The 18,119-nt window shown below is 38.1% G+C and overlaps 1 protein-coding gene across 9 annotated transcripts in view; it reads left to right on the forward strand.

Moving 5' to 3' along the window:
- The window catches only part of adgrb2 (adhesion G protein-coupled receptor B2), a 758,374-nt gene that overhangs the window by 297,519 nt on the left and 442,736 nt on the right, over window positions 1-18,119 (forward strand). For 7 of the 9 annotated variants that reach the window (XM_072548607.1, XM_072548608.1, XM_072548609.1 and 4 more), the window contains one exon: window positions 5,408-5,572. The exons of the other annotated variants lie outside the window; for them this stretch is intronic. In XM_072548607.1, the coding sequence (XP_072404708.1) occupies window positions 5,408-5,572 (165 nt within the window). The remainder of the gene's footprint in view (window positions 1-5,407; window positions 5,573-18,119) is intronic. 9 annotated transcript variants of the gene reach the window in all.

Below are 18,119 nucleotides of genomic sequence, written 5' to 3' on the forward strand. Positions count from 1 at the left end.
AAGCCCATCTAGTCTACACTATTCCATTTATTTATCCAATGACCATTTAAATGCCCTTAAAGTTAGCGAGTCTACTTCTGTTGCAACAAGTAATATTATTAGTTTTTCCATCATATTCATGTAACTGAAGTTCCTCATCACTGTAGACACAATTTATTTTGCCTCTCTAATCCCAATTACTAATCTAGTGAAACTTTATGTACTGTTTTCAATGCAAGTATATACCCTGTTAAAAATGGAGACAGAACTGTGACAGTAGTTCAGATCTAGTCTCACCAAAGACATGTATAACCCTGTACAAGACTCCATAATTCTTGTAATTCAATTACCTTGCAAGAAATGTCAATATGCCATATAGTTTCCTATTTCTTTGCTGTGTTTGCATGCTCTTTACCTACAATCCTTAATTGGATGTACTTTCTGAATGTCAACATTTTCAAGTTTAACTCCTTCAAAAACATACTGTTTTTCTATTCTTATCATCAATGTCATGAACTGTACACTCTCCATATTATTTTCATTGAGGAATGATGGTCTTGCGATGGAGGGAGTGCAGTGAAGGTTGACTAAATTGATTCCTGAGATTTCATGACTTACGTATGAGGAGAGGTTGATTTGGTGAGGATTGTATTCATTGGAGTTTAGACAAACGAGAGGGGATCTCACAGGGCTAGACAGGTTAGATGCGGGAAAGATATACCTGATGGTGAGAACTCCAGAACGGGGGGTTATAGTCTATGGATAAGGGGTAAACCTTATAAGAATGAAATTTATTAACCCAGAAAGTGGTAAGCTTGTAGAATTCAAAAGATAGAAAGTGATTGAAGTCGAACGTATGTTCTCAAGACGGCATTAGACATAGCTGTTGTGGCTAAACGGATCAATGGATATGGGGGAGGATGGAGTTAGGCATTGAGCTTGATGATCAGTCATGATCATATTGAATAGCAAAGCAGCCTGTTGGTGCCAAATGGCCCAATCCTGTTCCTATCTTCTGTGTTTCTCTGTGAAAATCCATATGCCACCTTCTTACCCACTCACTTAACTTGTTAGTCTCTTTGCAACCTTTTCCTATTATGCTCATTGCTTGCATTTCCACCTAGCTTAGTACTGTCAGCAAACGTTTGTGTCCTGTTTGGTTCTTGTCCATTAGTCACTTTTCTAGTACGCTAACATTTATTCCCAATTCCATGGGCCTTTCCTTTATATATTAACCTTTCGTGAGGAAATTTATTGAACGTCCTTTGGGTTTCCAAGTACATTACATTATCGGGTTGCAGTTTATATGTCCCACACCCAAAAAAACCCTCTAATTTGTCAACCTAGTTTCCATTTTGTAGAAACCATAGTGACTTTGTCTAATCATGCGATGATTTTCTATGTGCATTTTAAAAACTTCCTTCATAATAGATTCCACCATTATTCTGATAACTGACATTAAATTTATTGGCATGTAAATTCTCTGTTTCCCTCTCCTTCCTATTTTGAATAGATCTTCTGGGATCATTGTAAAACTTAACTCAACTTAGAAAATAATAATCACACAGCCATGATCACCACAACTATATCTTTTAAAACTATAGTATGTAGATCATCAATCTGTGAATTTGTTGAATTTTAGTCCCTTGAGCTTTTCCAGCATATTTTTTTCTATGACAAGCTTAAGTACCTAAATTACCTTGGTCTTTTGAGCCCTTACATTGGTGTTCATTTCTTGTGTGTAACTCCTGTTTTCCGTGATAAAGCTGGACTCAACAACAACATCAATGTTCTTTTCATAATTCCATGATAATTTCTCTGGCCTATGCCTGTATGGGACCAACATTTACTTAAGTTATTCTCCTCTTTTTTCATGGATTTACAAATGCTCTTCCGATCTGGTTTTATATTTCTGGCCAGTTTACTCTTTTATTCTAGTTATTCACTATTTGTCAACTATTGCAGACCCTTTGCTGGTTTATGAAATAGCTTCAATCCGCAGACTTTATAATATTCTTTGCAATAATATAAGACCCTCACATTTAATATAACACTACCCTTAACATTCTTACTATTATATCCTTAGGATTTTTATTGTTGAGTTTTAGTTTTATGAATAAAATATATTTTTGATGCTTCCTTTTAATTCTTTACCACATTACCAGACCAAACCACGCACCCCCCCCCCCCCCCCCCCGCCAATTCAGATATGTCAAGGAGATAGCTTTTATCTTATTTAAAGGTAAGTGTAAGGTGCTGTGTTCCACATGTAATTTGATTGGTAATGCTACCCAGCTTTATACAAAATACGCTGTATTCTTACACTCAGTAAGAAAATGCAAACAAAGGAAAGAAGAATTGGTATAACTTTAACTCTATTGGAAAAATTAACAGGGTAATAGATTACTTAACTATTAAACTGCAACTGTTCCAATATAGTGACATCCCAGAAATATACCCCTGGTTAGGATAAGTTCAGTAAAATAGGTTGTCTCACATGCAGTGTTTCTCCAATCCAGGAGAAAAGAACACCAAGAGAAAATTGTGGCAGAGAGAGAGAGAGAGAGAGAGACCTCCACATTTTTGTTGTGGCTGAGAGAGATGTTTAACAGCTTCCACGGCCAACTTCAACAACTTCTGAAAGCCTAACTAAAACTCTGTTTCTCTGGGAGCCTGACTCCATCCATTCATGCTGCTTCTATTGTTCTCACTTAAAGCCTCACAAGATGTTTACTTTATTGACTTGGAAGGGATAATTCTGCACCTCTGTCTCAAAGCCTTCCTTCAAAAAAGACCAAAGCAAAATACACCTCTCAAAGCCATAGTATCGTCACATCATTTATCCCATCAATCTTCGCCAGCTCTCCCTTCATACCAAAGTAATATGCTTTGCTAAACTTAAGATTCTTGCTTGAAATTACATTCTTTGCTGCTAACATCCAGCTGGAACTAGAACCAGAGATATTCATTTAATTCATCAACTAATTCTTTGAGCATCTCTTAAATCCTAGTTATCAAAGTTTGCAAAGCTACAGGAAATACTAATCTAACAACTAAATTTGGCAGTTGCAGTTTCAATGAAATTAATGTATAATCAGGAACTTCCCAGGACCTTTGTCCTCTTGGATTATAGCTCCTATTATATTTCTCAATAAAGGTACTTTTAATCCTGTTGGATTTATTTTTGCTTTGCATATGGATTTATTTTGTTTTTATTTATGTCAGCTTCAAGTCAAAATTAATTGATAATCTTTTTATTTGTTCAGTTTTTGATAAGGAGAACCTCATCTCTCACGAGACCTCAGTCTAAATTATATAGCATGCATAGTACTTGATTTCAGAGAACAAATAAGGTTTGGCTGAATTCTAATAATGTATGGAAGTTTCCTGTCATGTAAGCATAAAAACATGCACAAGACAATGTATATTTTTACCACACTGTACAATGTGTATGCCACAACTTTCAGTGTCTATCATCAATTCATTAAAGAAAAATTCCCTTCAAATACTTTGTGGCTGCAAATTAAATAAACTAAATAATTGCTGAAACCAAAAGAAAAATGCAAGTCCAAAATAACCAGAATGTAAATAATGATGTACCAAAAGGTACTTTTCAAATTCAGATAACAACAAAAATGTGAAGATCAGTAGGTTTTAGATATAATGTCTGTGTGTAGTGCACAGTCATCTTTGTGCATAGCTTTAGGGCAGACTGAATGAAGCATCCTTTCTTGTTCAGATGTTACTTGTATTATATTTCCCTTGGCTAAGATGGACACTTTGCATCACACGCATTCAAGATTGTATGAAGTTCAAATTAGCATAAAAGTTGAGTCTCATGCAAAACATTTGCAAAACTCTTCACTGTTTTATTTTATTCATGTGTCTCCACAACTTGTTTTGCTTTTCAACTGCTCTAATCTGTTAACTGTTCACAGTTTGAGTGATCTAACTTGTTTAGTTTTCTGATATCTTCATCTCACACTTATGAATCTGCAACCAGTAACCACGTGTTAGGATCTTACCACCATACCAGCTTATTTTGCTGAAGCTCCATAATGCAGCACAACCACTTCAAATGTCTAAAGCAGTACAGGTACCAATTCCAAAACTTGGGTTTGTGCACATATATTCTTTATTTTTCTTTGAAAATTGCTTTTGCTCTGAGGTTTTTCTAAGATTTTCCATTGATTGTTCCTGGCCCTTTATCACTGAAGAAATTAACACTTATTGTAATATACAGAACAGTCTCTTCTCCATATGTTATAATGAGCACAAATCTGTTCATCAGGAATTCCGAGAAAGAGTATGATAATATTGTTTATGCACCAGAATTTAAAATCTACTTGCAATCCATTGTACATCAGAAATATGGGTAAACATAATAAAAAGAGCAAATAAGGCCTAAGTTCCCAGTGATACATTGTCCCAAAAGATCCTTGCTGGTTATTTTTGGGGAAAGAGTTACTCATTCTGATTTTGACAAAAAGCTGCTTTATCTCAGCAGCTCACAAACATGATGAAAGCATACTCAGCACATTCCTGGAGCCTACATTTTCAAATCTTGTCCTCATTTTCTTTCTTTTCCTTTCTTCAGGTTTTCCCAGCTTATTGTCTGTGTTGAATCAGGGATAGAGAAAGTGCTATTTGAAGCTCATTTTTGCCTCTGTAACTTAATCAGGAAGTGAACCATGATAATCCCTTGGGAAAGAAAATGGTTTATACTCTTTTATATGTTTTATCGCTCCCTGTGGACACACGTGGCTTTGTTGCCTCCAATTAATGGCATGATTGAAATGTTGGTCATCAATTATTGGAATCCTGTGCTAACATTGTATGGTGTAGGAATGACAACAATATCTATTTCACACTATTTTTTTAAAATTGATCATTAAAGGTGTACTAAAGTTGTCACTGAGAATTTAAAACTTTGGCAACTTTTTAGATTTGTCTCAGAGTTATTGTATTGCATTAAGAACTTAGTTTGGTAATTATAGTTTCAAAGATAATGGATTTGTTCTGATAGTCTTGAAAAATGAATTTAGTCAATTAAATTTAGTACTCCTGCACATCCGTTCGATGACTATACTATGCTTGAAAGGAATGCAGGATGGAGAATTAGTATTCTGATGGAGCATGACTTCCCTCTTTGGGAATTGAAATTGCACAAAAAATGAAATTTTAGTTGAGAAAGTTCCAGGCAAGTTATCAGTAAGGAATATTGAATTTTAATTTCATATTACTAAACTAACAAATATGTCCAAAAACATTTTGCTCAGTTGAGACAATAATGATCTATTTTGTAAAACATCACCAAAGAGGCATGTGTTATACTATATTGGGTTTGTCATCAAGATGAAAGAGTTATACTTGTTATTTTAGCATTCTGCAGTGTCAGATCCCTCATGTAATTTACACTGTGTTGTAGTACATGGTCTTTGGGAGGAATGGTCGCCTTGGAGTTTGTGCTCAGTTACCTGTGGGAGAGGATCGAGAACCAGATCTCGGATGTGCGTTGCTCCACAACATGGAGGGAAAGCGTGTCAGGGTCCAGAGCTCCAAACCAAGCTCTGCAACATTGCACTCTGCCCTGGTTGGTATAAATATTTACTTCAATTGTGTGTCTCTTCAGAATGTTTCTTTTTTGAGGGTAGGACCATTTCTTGCATATTTAGGGACAGGGTTGACAGCACAAAGAAATTAAAATCAGTCTTCATGTAGGTAGAATTATTACAACAAGCTATTTCATTGAAGAAGCCAGAAAGAATTTTGATTTATTATGTATTTTGAAAAAAATTTAGAGTCATAGAGTTACACAGCACAGAAAGAGACTCATCCGCTCTGAATAGACATTCCAATCTGACCTAGTTCCATTTGCCAGATTTGGCCCATGTCCTTCTAAATCTTTACTATTTGTTTAAAAAATCACATAACACCAACCTACGGTCCAACAGGTTTATTTTTAATCACTAGCTTTTGAGAAGCAGCACTTCAAAAGCTAGTGATTTTTAACTTTGTCCACCCAGACCAACACCGGCACCTCCAAATCATTTCCTATTCATGTACCTATCAAATGTCTTTTAAATGTTATGATTGTACTCACCTCCACCACTTTCTCTGGCAGTTCATTCTATACAAGCCCTACCCTCTTATGAAAAAAATACTTCTCAGCTCCTTTTAAAAACTTTCCCCTCTCACTTTAAACCTATGTCCTCTAGTTTAGGACTCCCCTACCCTAGGGGAAAAAAAAACAATCCATGCCCCTCATGACTTCATAAACCTCTATAAGGTCACCCCTCAGTCTCTGATGCTCCAGGGGAAAAAAAAACCCAGCCTATTCAGCCTCTCTCTATAGCTCAAACCTCCAGTCCCCGCAACATCCTTGTAAATCTTTATTGCACCCTTTTAAGTTTAACTTCATCCTTCCTGTAGAAGGGTGACCAGAATTGTACAGTATTTTGAAAGTAGCCTCACCAATGTCCAGTATAGCCACAACATGACATCCTAACTCCTATAACTTGGTGTTCTAACCAATGAGGGAAGTGTGCCAAATCCCTTCTTCACTACCCTGTCTACCTGCAACTCCACTTTCAAGAAACTATGCACCTGCACCCCTAAGTCTCTCTGTTCAGCAACACTCGCCAGAGCCTTAACATTAACTGTGTAAGGTAAAAACAATGACTGCAGATGCTGAAAACCAAATACTGGATTAGTGGTTCTGGAAGAGCACAGCAGTTCAGGCAGCATCCAACGAGCAGCGAAATCAACGTTTCGGGCAAAAGCTCTTCATCAGGGCTTTTGCCCGAAACGTTGATTTCGCTGCTCGTTGGATGCTGCCTGAACTGCTGTGCTCTTCCAGCACCACTAATCCAGTATTAACTGTGTAAGTCCTACTGTGATTTACTGTACCAAAATGCAACACATCACATTTATCTAATTTAAACTCAATCTGTCACTCCTTGGCTCTTTGACCCATATGATCAAGGTTCCATTGGACCCTGAGACAAACTTTTTCACTGTCCTCTACATCTACTTTGTGTCACCTGCAAATGTGCTAAGCATATGTCTTGTATTCAAATCCAAATAATTCATATAAATGACAAAAAGCTTTCCCAGTACTGATCCTTGTGGCACACCATTGGTCATGGGCCTCCAGTCCGAAAAGCAACTCTCTACCACTATCCTCTATTTCCTCTTTTCAAGCCAATTTTGTACCCAATTGCCTATCTCACCTTGGATCTCATGTGATCTCACCTTATGACCCTGCTGTTGCAGAACCTTGTTGAACAATTTGCGGGAGTCCATATATACAAAGTCAGCTGCTCTGTCTTCATCAATCTTCTTTGTCACCTCTTCAAAAAAACTCAATCAAGTTAGTGAGACATGAATTCCCATGCACAAAGCATGCTAACTATCTCTAATCAGTCCTTGTCTTTCCAAGTGCATGTAAATCCTGTCCCTCAGAATCCCCTCAAACAACGAACGCACCACTGACATAAGGCTCACCAGTCTATAGTTCCCTAGCTTTTCCTTATCACCTTTCTTCAAAAATGGCACCACATTAGCTAACCTCCAGTCTTCTGGCACCTCACCTGTAGCTGTTGATAATACAAATATCTCAGCAAGGGTCCCAGCAATCTCTTCCCTAGCTTCCCCCAGAGTTCTACTACACACCTGATCAGGTCCCGGTGATTTATCCATGTTTTAAGACCTCCATCACATTCCTCCTCAGTAATATGAACTCTTTTCAATACATCACTATTTACTTCCCGAAATTCCCTAGCTTCCATGGCATACTCCACAGTATTTACTGATGTGAAATATTTGTTCAGAATCTCACTCATCTCCTGTGGTTCCACACATAGTCAGCCACATTGATCTTTAAGGGCCCTATTCTCTTCCTAGTTACTGTTTGCCCTTACTGTATTTATAGAATCTCTTTGGATTATCCTTAACCTGATTTGCCAAAGCTATCTCATGTCCCCTTTTTGCCCTCCATATTTCCCTCTTAAGTGTACTTCTACTGCCCTTATACTTGTCTCGGTATTCACTCAATTCCAGCTGTCTATCTACCTCCTTTTTTCTTGATCAGAGCCTCAATTTCTCTAGTTATCCAGCATTCTACACCTACCAGCCTTGCCCTTCACATGAACAGGAATATTCTGTCTCTGAACTCTCATGATCTCATCCTTAAAGGTCTTCCATTTCCCAAATGTCCATTTATCTGCCAATAACCTTCCCAATCAACTTTTGAAAGTTCTTGTCAAAATTGGCCATCAAAATTGACCTTACTCCAACTTAGAACTTTAACTTTTTGACCAATTCTATCCTTTTCCATAACTATTTTAAAACTAATAGAATTATGATTACTTGACCCAAAGTGCTCCCCATTATCACTTGTCCTGTTTTATTTCCTAAAAGATCAAGTATTGCTTCTTCTATAGTAGGTATATCCAAATATTGAATAAAAAAATGTGTTCTTGTACACACTTAACAAAGCCCTTAACATATGACAGTCCCAATCTATGTTTGGAAAGTTTAAATCCCCTACCTTATTCAGATGTGATTTGGAGAAGCCGGTGTTGGACTGGGGTATACAAAGTTAAAAATCACACAACACCAGGTTATAGTCCAACAGGTTTAATTGGAAGCACTAGCTTTCGAAGCACTGCTCCTTCATCAGGTGGTTGTCCTGATGAAGGACCAGCATTTCGAAAGCTAGTGCTTCCAATTAGATCTGTTGGACTATAACCTGGTGTTGTGTGATTTTTAACTTTATTCAGATGTGTTTCATTAACCTTAATTTATGCTAATAGCGAGATGAACTGCAAAACACTTTCTGTTATCTGAACAAAGCTGACACTATTGAACGTATTTGACATCCCTTAGACAGTGGTATCCTTTATAATCTCTTTTGAAAAGAGACTTGAACTCTGAACTGCAAATTGTTTGTTGATTTTATTAACGTGTCTGATGTAATCTTTTCTCAATACATTTTTAGGGGCGAAGTTGCCTAACCATTTAAAATATTTTTAAATTGTTATTCATTTCTTAACTCTGATCTTCTTGAATGGGTGAGATAATTTTGACCTCTTCCACTTAGTATATTGGATCTCCTTAGTATATTAGATGGATAAAGAACTGGCTGGACAACAGGAGACAAAAAGTAGCAGTGGAAGGGAATTTCTCAAAATGGAGAACTATGAATAGTGGTGTTTCACAGGGATCCGTGTTGGGACCACTGTCACTTGTGATATACATAAATGATCTGGAGGAAGGTATAGGTGGTCTGATTAGCAAGTTTGCAGATGACACTAAGGTTGGTGGAGTAGCAGATAGTGAAAGGGGACTGTCATAGAATACAGCAGAATTTAGGTAGTTTGGGGAGTTGGGCAGAGAATTGCTAGATGGAGTTCAAACCAGGCAAATGCAAAGTGATGCATGTTGTAAGATCAAATTCAAGAATGAACTATACAGTAAATGGGAAAGTCCTGGAAAAATTGACATACAGAGAGATCTAGGTGTTCAGGTCCATTGTACCATGAAGGTGGCAAGGCATGTCGATAGAGTGGTCAAGAAGGCATACGGCATGCTTTCGTTCATTGGATGGGCTATTGAGTACAAGAGTTGGCAGGTCATGTTACTGTTGTATAAGACTTTGGTTCAGCCACATTTGGAATATTGCATACAGTTCTGGCCACCGCATTACCAATAGATTGTGGATGCTTTGGGGAGGGTGCAGAGGAGGTTCACCAGGATGTTGCCTGGTATGGAGGATGCTAGCTATGAAGAGAGTTTGAGTAGATTAGGATTATTTTCATTAGAAAGACAGAGGTTAAGGAGGAACCTGATTGAGGTCTACAAAATTATGAGAGGTATAGATGGGACAGATAGCAAGAAGCCTTTTCCAAGAGTGGGAGTCTCAATTACTAGGGGGTCATAAGTTCAAAGTGAGGGGAAAAGTTTAGGGGAGATATACATGGAAAGTTCTTTACTCAGGGTCGTGGGTGCCTGGAGCGCATTGCCAGTGGAGGTGGTAGAGGTGGGCACGATAGCATAATTTAAAATGTATTTGGACAGATACGTTAATGGGAAGGAGCAGAGAGATACAGACCCTTAGAAAATAGGCGGCAGGTTTACATAGAGGATCTGGATCAGCGCAGGCTTGAAGGGCTGAAGAGCCTTTTCCTATGCTGTAATTTTCTTTGTTCTGTGTACTAAAAGGAAGCAAAATACAGAGACTGTTAGAAATACCATACAGACTGTGCAGCATTCCTGGAAAGATAAAAAATGCTAACATTTCACGTTGAGACCTTTCATCAGAAATGAAAATAGCAAGAATGCATCAGGTCTTAAAACAAGTGCAGAGCTAGTGATCAAACGTGGGGAGAATGAGGATGCTCATAATCTTCTGCTAGTAGTGCTTACTGCTTCTCCAGATCCATTTTTTGCTTCTATACTTGTTTCATTATCATCCCCTTTCAATTGCTCAATTATCCTTCTTGTTATTAAATCATTCCTCTTTTCACTTTATCACAATGCTTCCCTTTTGTTCTTTCCTTCATTCTCCTCATTCCTTACCTTGCCTCTATAGTTGCTTAAAAACTATTACATCTCTAAATTCTTCCAGTTCTGATGTTAACATCTCTTCTTCTGGCCTCAGTTCTGCCTGGTCTGTTGTGCATTTCCAGTATTCACTGTTCTAATTTCTGATAACCAGTATTTGAAAGGTTTCACTTTTGTTTATTTGAACAATGTTTTACCTGAGAGCTGGTTTCAATCCATTCTACCACTCATTAACAGCAACTTCTATTGTATTTATTTAGGTTGTAATCGAAGTGATGCTATGTGTCTGTTTAGAAGTTTAGTGTATTTCAGTGCTTTTTGACTTAGTGATTTCTTTCTTTGTAAATTATTGTTACTTAAAGCTAAGCAATTCATTTTTATTTATGCCACAAAAATACTTGAATAGAAAAGTTTCATTGATTGTAACCTCAGAAAACGTCTATAATTTGTAAAATAAAAAAATGATCATTTTATATATGTATAAGATGATAAATGAAGTATTAATTCGGTATTTGGTATCTAATTATACACTATAGGTCAGGGCATCAGAGCCATAAATTTTCTTGGTGCCTTATTGCTTTTTAAACTGGTTTTATCAAAGGTAAATAGAATATTTATGACCTTTTCTGCATGTTTGGTTTATAGCAAACCTCAATAATTTCTGCTCCATTTTACCTTCTCTTAGTTAAAAATGAGATTATTTGTGAATACCAGGACATTACCAATACTTTTTCCTTCATTCATGTCCATTGTTCTATTACTGTACAAGTTGGCTTTGCCAGGAAAACAGCAGGGGAATCTTACTGGAGACAGCTGAATTGAGTGAATCCAAGAGAAGCATACATTTTGAAATTAGTAATTTAACATTGGTGGGGTGGGGCTTGAACAACCTGGCGTTTTCCTCTACTCACAGGCACTCCTCTCAATTACACTGGACAATCAAGGTTCAACCTTATTGCTTCTTTTTGTGAGTGTTTATTTCATATATATGACAGTAACAATGCTACATTAATTACCTTATTGTTAGGTCTGAAGAACGTGGTGGTGTGTGTCTTTTTGACCCACTGCAGCCTAGTTGTGCGTTCATGATGGTGTTAAGTGAATTCAACATTTTTTTTGCCAGTGATGACGAACAGGCATCAATATAATTCCAAGAAAAGAAATGTGATCCTGTAATGCTTCTGTTTCTGAGTTTCTGAGGTTGGGTTTGTGAGTTGATATTTTAATCCTGTTATATGGTACACAGACAGTGGTGGAGGGAATAAATGAATGTTAAGGTCATTGACAGGATGCCAATGAAGAAGACAGTTCTAACCTGAATAAGTGTTGATCTTCTTGAGTCTTGTGTCTGCCTGTGTCCAGGTGAGTAATGAGTATTGCAATCCTGAATTGAGCCTTGTAGATTATGAAACTTTGGAGGATCAGCACATGAATCATTTCATGTAGAGCATTAAGTCTCTTTGCTGGTCTTGTCACACAGTGTTGATGTGATTCATTCGGATTCCAGTCAATGGTGACCTAAGCTCCACTGTTGGATAATTGTACTGTCTGTTGCACTGTTGAATGAAGCATATCAGAAAAAAATTGTTTCAGCCCATGGTCAATGCTAGTTATCAATCTTAGATAAAGTAGTAAATATAGCTTTAATCCCTGCCAGACATGCAAGTCAAAAAATGTTTAAGTTATATGTCTAGTAACTTGTAATTCCAATGTCAAAAATCACCCCAGTCCAACACTAGCACCTCCACATCTAATTACAACATCACTTACGTGAATGCCGTCAAAGGATAGGATTGAAGTAATCTGCAGTTCCTGGTGAATGGTCTGATATAATAGTGGTTTATGTAATAGTATAAAACAGCACATCATTGTCATAGCTCCTTGGACAATAGGAATCTAAATGGGGCAAAGCAGAAAAGGGATCCAGGGTACATTGGTGGATCTCCCATGAGTTGACAATGATGCCTACTCAGGGTCACTTTGAATTGGAGAATATTAATGAGTCAAGGACAAAAACAAGAGAATTAAAATGACAAGAAGTTATATTGATGCCATGTAGAGTCTTTGTCTAGCCACACCAAAATTATTGTATACCGTTCTGCTCTCCATGATACAAAAAGCATATGGAGCTGTAAAATGCCAGAACTGAGAGACTGAACAGGCTGGATCATTTTCAATGGAAAAGAGATACTGAGGGTGACCTATTAGAGCTATTTACAATAATGAAGCAGTTTTATAGGACATATGTAAAGAAGGTGTTTTCACAGTTGAAACTGTGTTGCTGGAAAAACGCAGCAGGTCAGGCAGCATCCAAGGAGCAGGAGAATCGACGTTTCGGGCATGAGCCCTTCAGGGTTTTCACAGTTGGACAATACAAAACTAATGATTATTAAATGCAACACAGGCGCTCATTAAAGCAGTGAGAAATTCAGGAGAAACATTTTAATCCAGAAAGTGGTTAGAAAGCGGTACTTGCTGACACAGGGAATACTTCAGATGAATAGCATACATGAGATAGAAAAGAATGTCCTGATGGGTTTGGATGAGAGGAGACTCATTGCACAATAACAGTGGCATAGACCAGTTGGGTCTGATGGCTATTTCTGTGCTGTCAATTCCAAGTAATTTGTCTGATCTTTGATCGCTCAGTTCAGTAGTAAAAGCGATAGTTAGACTTTCTGCTGGCCAGATAATTGTTTCTGGAACAAAATTGGGAGTTATGCATGGGTCTCCTGTGAAATCCCCATTCTAGGAGACTCTGAGAGGATTGCCCAGGAAATAGGGTGGCATGGTGGCACAGTGGTTAGCACCGCTGCATCATAGTGCTAGGGACCTGGGTTCAATGTGTGGAGTTTGCACATAGTCCCCCATGTCTGTGTGGGTTTCTGCCGGATGCTCTAGCTTCATCTTATAGTCCAAAGGTTTGCAGATTAGGTGGATTGACCATGTTAAATTGTCCATAGTGTCCAGGGATGTGCAGGCTAGGTGGATTAGCCATGATAAATGTAGGGTTGATGGGAATGGGTAGGAGTCTGGATTTGGATGGGATGTTATCCCAGATTTGATGAGCCAAACTGTTTCTTTCTGCACTGTAAAGGTTCTACAATTATATGAAATTGAATATTCAGCTTGGCAATTTCCTGTGCCCGAAACCTTCTGTAAGCTTTGGAGAATTAAGAGAGCTTTGATGGAGTTGATTAGTCATTACTGAGGAAAGGTTAGACTGTTAGATACGGAGTGTAATTCTGGCGCAACTATTCAATCGATCCTGCTCCCCTCCCACCTCCAAAACACCTTCATTTACACCACCCTCACACCTCTTACATTTACCAGATGCTGAGCAGACATCAAATCTTCTCTGACACACTTTCCTGGCTACCGAACAAGATATGCTCCTCTGCCCCTGGATCATTACTTGTCTTTATTCAACTTGAACCTTCCCCACCCTCCTTCTGCCCCCACATATCTCCACCACATCCCTTGCCACTAGTCCCGACCCACACTTCCTCTCTGCCCCACCCAACCTTGCAGAACATCCCCTGGCCTGGTGTCAAATCCAACCAGACTTCTCCATTGCTAGACTTAATCCCCCTCTCTCATTTCAGATCCAAACTCTGTGCTCGGCTCATGGAACTGATTTTATATCACCCAGCTTTCCCCTGTTCTGGACCAGTACAACTCCACCGTGCAACTCCACCCCACTCCCCATCTTGCATACTGGGAACTTACTCTCTTGACACCCTGCTCCCTACTCATTTGGCACACTACCCAGTGGGTATTCTACAAATTTGTCTCCATAACCCACTGCTGATTTGGTACCCAACACCACCTCCCCCAGCATTCCAACCTCATACATATTTCTTGTACTTAACTTTTCAAACTGGCTGTCTGTAATACTGGACATTTCAGAAATTTTGGAATAAGGCAACTTACTGCTGTAAGAAAGAGGATGTGTATTGCCTTCCCTAAAAGGTCTTCACTACAGTGACTGTCAGAAGGGAATTACAGCTCTATGTTTCTGAAGGAGATCTGATCAGAATCTTCTGTCAGAAATGTGGAGCTCCTCCATTGTTAAAAGTTGAAGTAGCAGGGTGGCAATCTTTGGATTTCCAAAAGGCATTGACTAAGGTATCACGAGTTAAAGCTACTTAAGATTCCATGTGTTGAGGGCAGTACCTGGATAGAGGATTGTGTAACTAATTGAGCACTGAGATAATGGAGCATTTCCTGTAACTGCTGGAGTGACATAGGTTTCAGTGCTGTAGCCACAATTGGTTACAACAGATGAAGGAAGTTAATCTACTTTTGCCTAGCATGTGGGTGACACAAAACTAGATTGGGGGGGGGAGGGGGGGAAGGTGGGCAAGTCTACAAAGGGATGTAGAAAGGCTGAGTGAGTGGGCAAAAGTTTGGCAGATGGAATTCAATGTGGGAAAATGCAAGGTTATGCATTTTGGCAGGAAGTATGGAAGAGCTGAATTTTATTTAAATGCGCCAAGACTAGAGAAAGCTTGGCAGAGGATAACTTGAGAGTTCTCATGCAAGAATCTCAAACAGCCAGCATCAAGATTTGATGGGCAATAAGGAAGGCAAATGGACTATTTGCCTTTGTTTCAAAGGGAATAGGGTGTAAAAATAGGGAGAACTTTATAAAACTGTACAAGGTACTCATCACAACACACCAAAATACTGTGAACAGTTTTGAATCCCTTATCTAAGGAAAGATAGACAGCCACTGAAGGTGATCGAGCAAAGACTCACTAGGTTGATCCCAGGTATGAAGGGATTTTCTTATAAAGAGAGGTTTAGTAGATTGAGCTTGTACTCATTTCAGTTTAGAAGAATAAGAGGAAATCATATTGAAACATATAAAAATTTTAGGAGACTTAAAGAGTAGATGCTGTGAGAATGTTTTCCCTTGTGAGCGTGTATAGGTCCAGAGGACGTAATCTCAAAGTTAGGGTTCATTTTTATTCATTCATGGGATGTGAGCATTGCTGATTAGGTCAGTATTTATTGCCCATTCCTAATTACGAGTCAACCACAATGCAGGACTGGAGTTTCTTGTAGGCCCGACCAGGTAAGGATGGTCAATTTCTTCCCGAAAGGACATTCTTGAACCTAATTTTTTTTTACTGACTATCAACAACTTTTACATTGGCCCTATTGGGATAGCTTTTTTCTTAATTACAGATTTGTTTTTATTAAGTTCAAATTTCATCAGAAGTGTTCCTTTTGTTACCAAGACAGAGATGAGATTTTCTTCTCTCAGAGGGGAGTGATTCAGTGAAATTTGTTACCACAGAAGCTGTTGAGGCTGTGACAATCGTATATTTATGGACATGATGGACAGATTTCTAATCAGTAACGAAATCAAGCATTATGGGGATAAGGCAGAGAAGTGGGATTGAGGATTATTAAATCAGTCATGATATAATTGAATGGTGATGCAAAGTCGATGAGCTGAATGGCCTTCTACTCCTATGTTTTAGCATCTATTTTAAGATGTCAGTTTAGTCCAGCCAGTTTTGGCCAGTTGCCTGTTTATTTTTATATGACTTCATTACATGAAATAGCCTGCTGTAGAACTGAAACTCAATGACTACCATAATCCAAGTAATTTGCATGACTTTTTCATTGATGTATTGAGGATTTCAAGGGAACATTACTACTGAAATCTCAATAATCTCTACAAATACAATTTATTGGACGATCTGAATGTTTTACTAATAACATTGTTTCACAGTTCTTTACAAATTTGCTGAAGAGTCTTCCAAGTTGCTTAACGATAGAAATTTACCAGGTATAAAAAGCGCAGATACTATGAAACATGAATGAAACTTTTTCTTTTTCACTTGGAATGTAAGCATAGTGAGCGATAAATCCACTTTGGGAATGTGGAGTTCAGTCAATATGGTTCACCCACATGCTTTTATGTAGATAGTTCTAGTTGTTTAAACCCATGATGATGAAGGAATGGCACTGTATTTGCAAATATGATTTTTGGGTCTTTTTATTAGGATTCATCTTTTTTAAATTTTAGTGTTTCAAAGAACTGTTATAACATTTTGATCAAGATCAGGGATAGTATTGTGAAATAATCATAAAACTCAGAACACTCTTTTGTATTGATATTATGAAAGGAATGAAGTTTTAAAACTTATCATTAATCCTTGGATACATTTTCTATAAATGGCCCACATAGAAGTAGTATACATGAGATTTTGATTCTTATTTTTAAAAATAGTATTCACCATCTGTTATTTTTATACACAAATACAGTGGCCTTCTTTTGAATTCTGATTTTGAGTCAAGTGCCTATGTTTACGGGAAGCTGTAGACTATTAGTTTTTCTTTCTAGATGTTGGCTGCAGTGGTGTCATCACCTCTGACTGTTCAGGCTTGATGGAAATCCCACACACACTACTGTTTCTTCAAGCTTGAAGTGGCATAGCATGTGTGAAGATAGCCACATTTCTGGTGCAACTGGAAAGGTTGTGTTTGAGAACAAGTTGAAGTTGATTCCATTATTGCAACTGTTTTTAGATTGCACAAATGAAGTCCAAGTTTCCTCAAATCAATTTTCGCCCCTAATTTTATAGTAGAACCATAAGATAGGATTCTAGGTAATCCAAGATGGAGGACAGAAAATAATTGTGGCAGTAAGAACTGTTCCTTTTTTGAGGTATTTTCAGTGTTGGAGCTGATTTCCTTGAATTCTAGGTGGAGTAATTACTGTATTATATGCTGGTGCTTTGATTTGGAACTTCAGAGAGAAAATAAAATGATCAAGGCAACAACACTTTAAAAAGAGAGACAAAGGCAGTGACCAGATGGGACGTGATTCAAATGGAGCAGTAAACCTGCACAGCTGTCTGACCCAGTTAACCTGCATAGCTAACTACCTTTGCTATTTGGTTTCAAGTTTGTTCTAAAATAAGCAAACAGTCAAATTCATAGGCCACTTTGGAGAAGCCTGGGTGGGGGGGTGGGGTGGGGGGGAGGTGGGGTTGCTGGTGGGTGAGGAGGACAAGGGAACAGTTAAGTGGTTAGTTTTAAAGTATAACCTTTTTTTAAATCTACAGTTGTGAGTAGAGTTGGTTCTCTTTTGATTATATGTTTTTTTTATTGAGATCTATCTCTTGATTAAACTTTAAAAATATAAAAAGCATAAGTACGAAACTAGCCTGGAGCAGTAAGACTGTGCTGTTTTTGAGGTTTGTCTATTGTTAAGGTACAAAGATAGTCTTTAGTGGAATAATGTGTTTTTCCTCTTGAATTTGGGAGATTAAGGAGCGTTTCTGTATTCCTGACGATTATGTCTGCAGCAAATGTGATTGTTTGTGAATCCTATCGGTTTACATGGATTGATCGGTGCAGCAATGAGGAATTTACAGGAGCTAGAGGATGTGATTGGTGGCATTTGCAGGGAGGGAGATAAACTGAAGGTACGGTCAGGTGGATAGGTGACCTCTAGGAAAGGTAGGAGAGGGAGGCAGATAGTCTTCTGTGGCTATCCCCATCTCAAACAAGTATGCTGCTTTGGAAAATGTAGGGTGTGATGCACTCAATGC

This window comes from Chiloscyllium punctatum, chromosome 27 (assembly GCF_047496795.1).
Source record: "Chiloscyllium punctatum isolate Juve2018m chromosome 27, sChiPun1.3, whole genome shotgun sequence".
Classification (NCBI taxonomy): domain Eukaryota; kingdom Metazoa; phylum Chordata; class Chondrichthyes; order Orectolobiformes; family Hemiscylliidae; genus Chiloscyllium; species Chiloscyllium punctatum.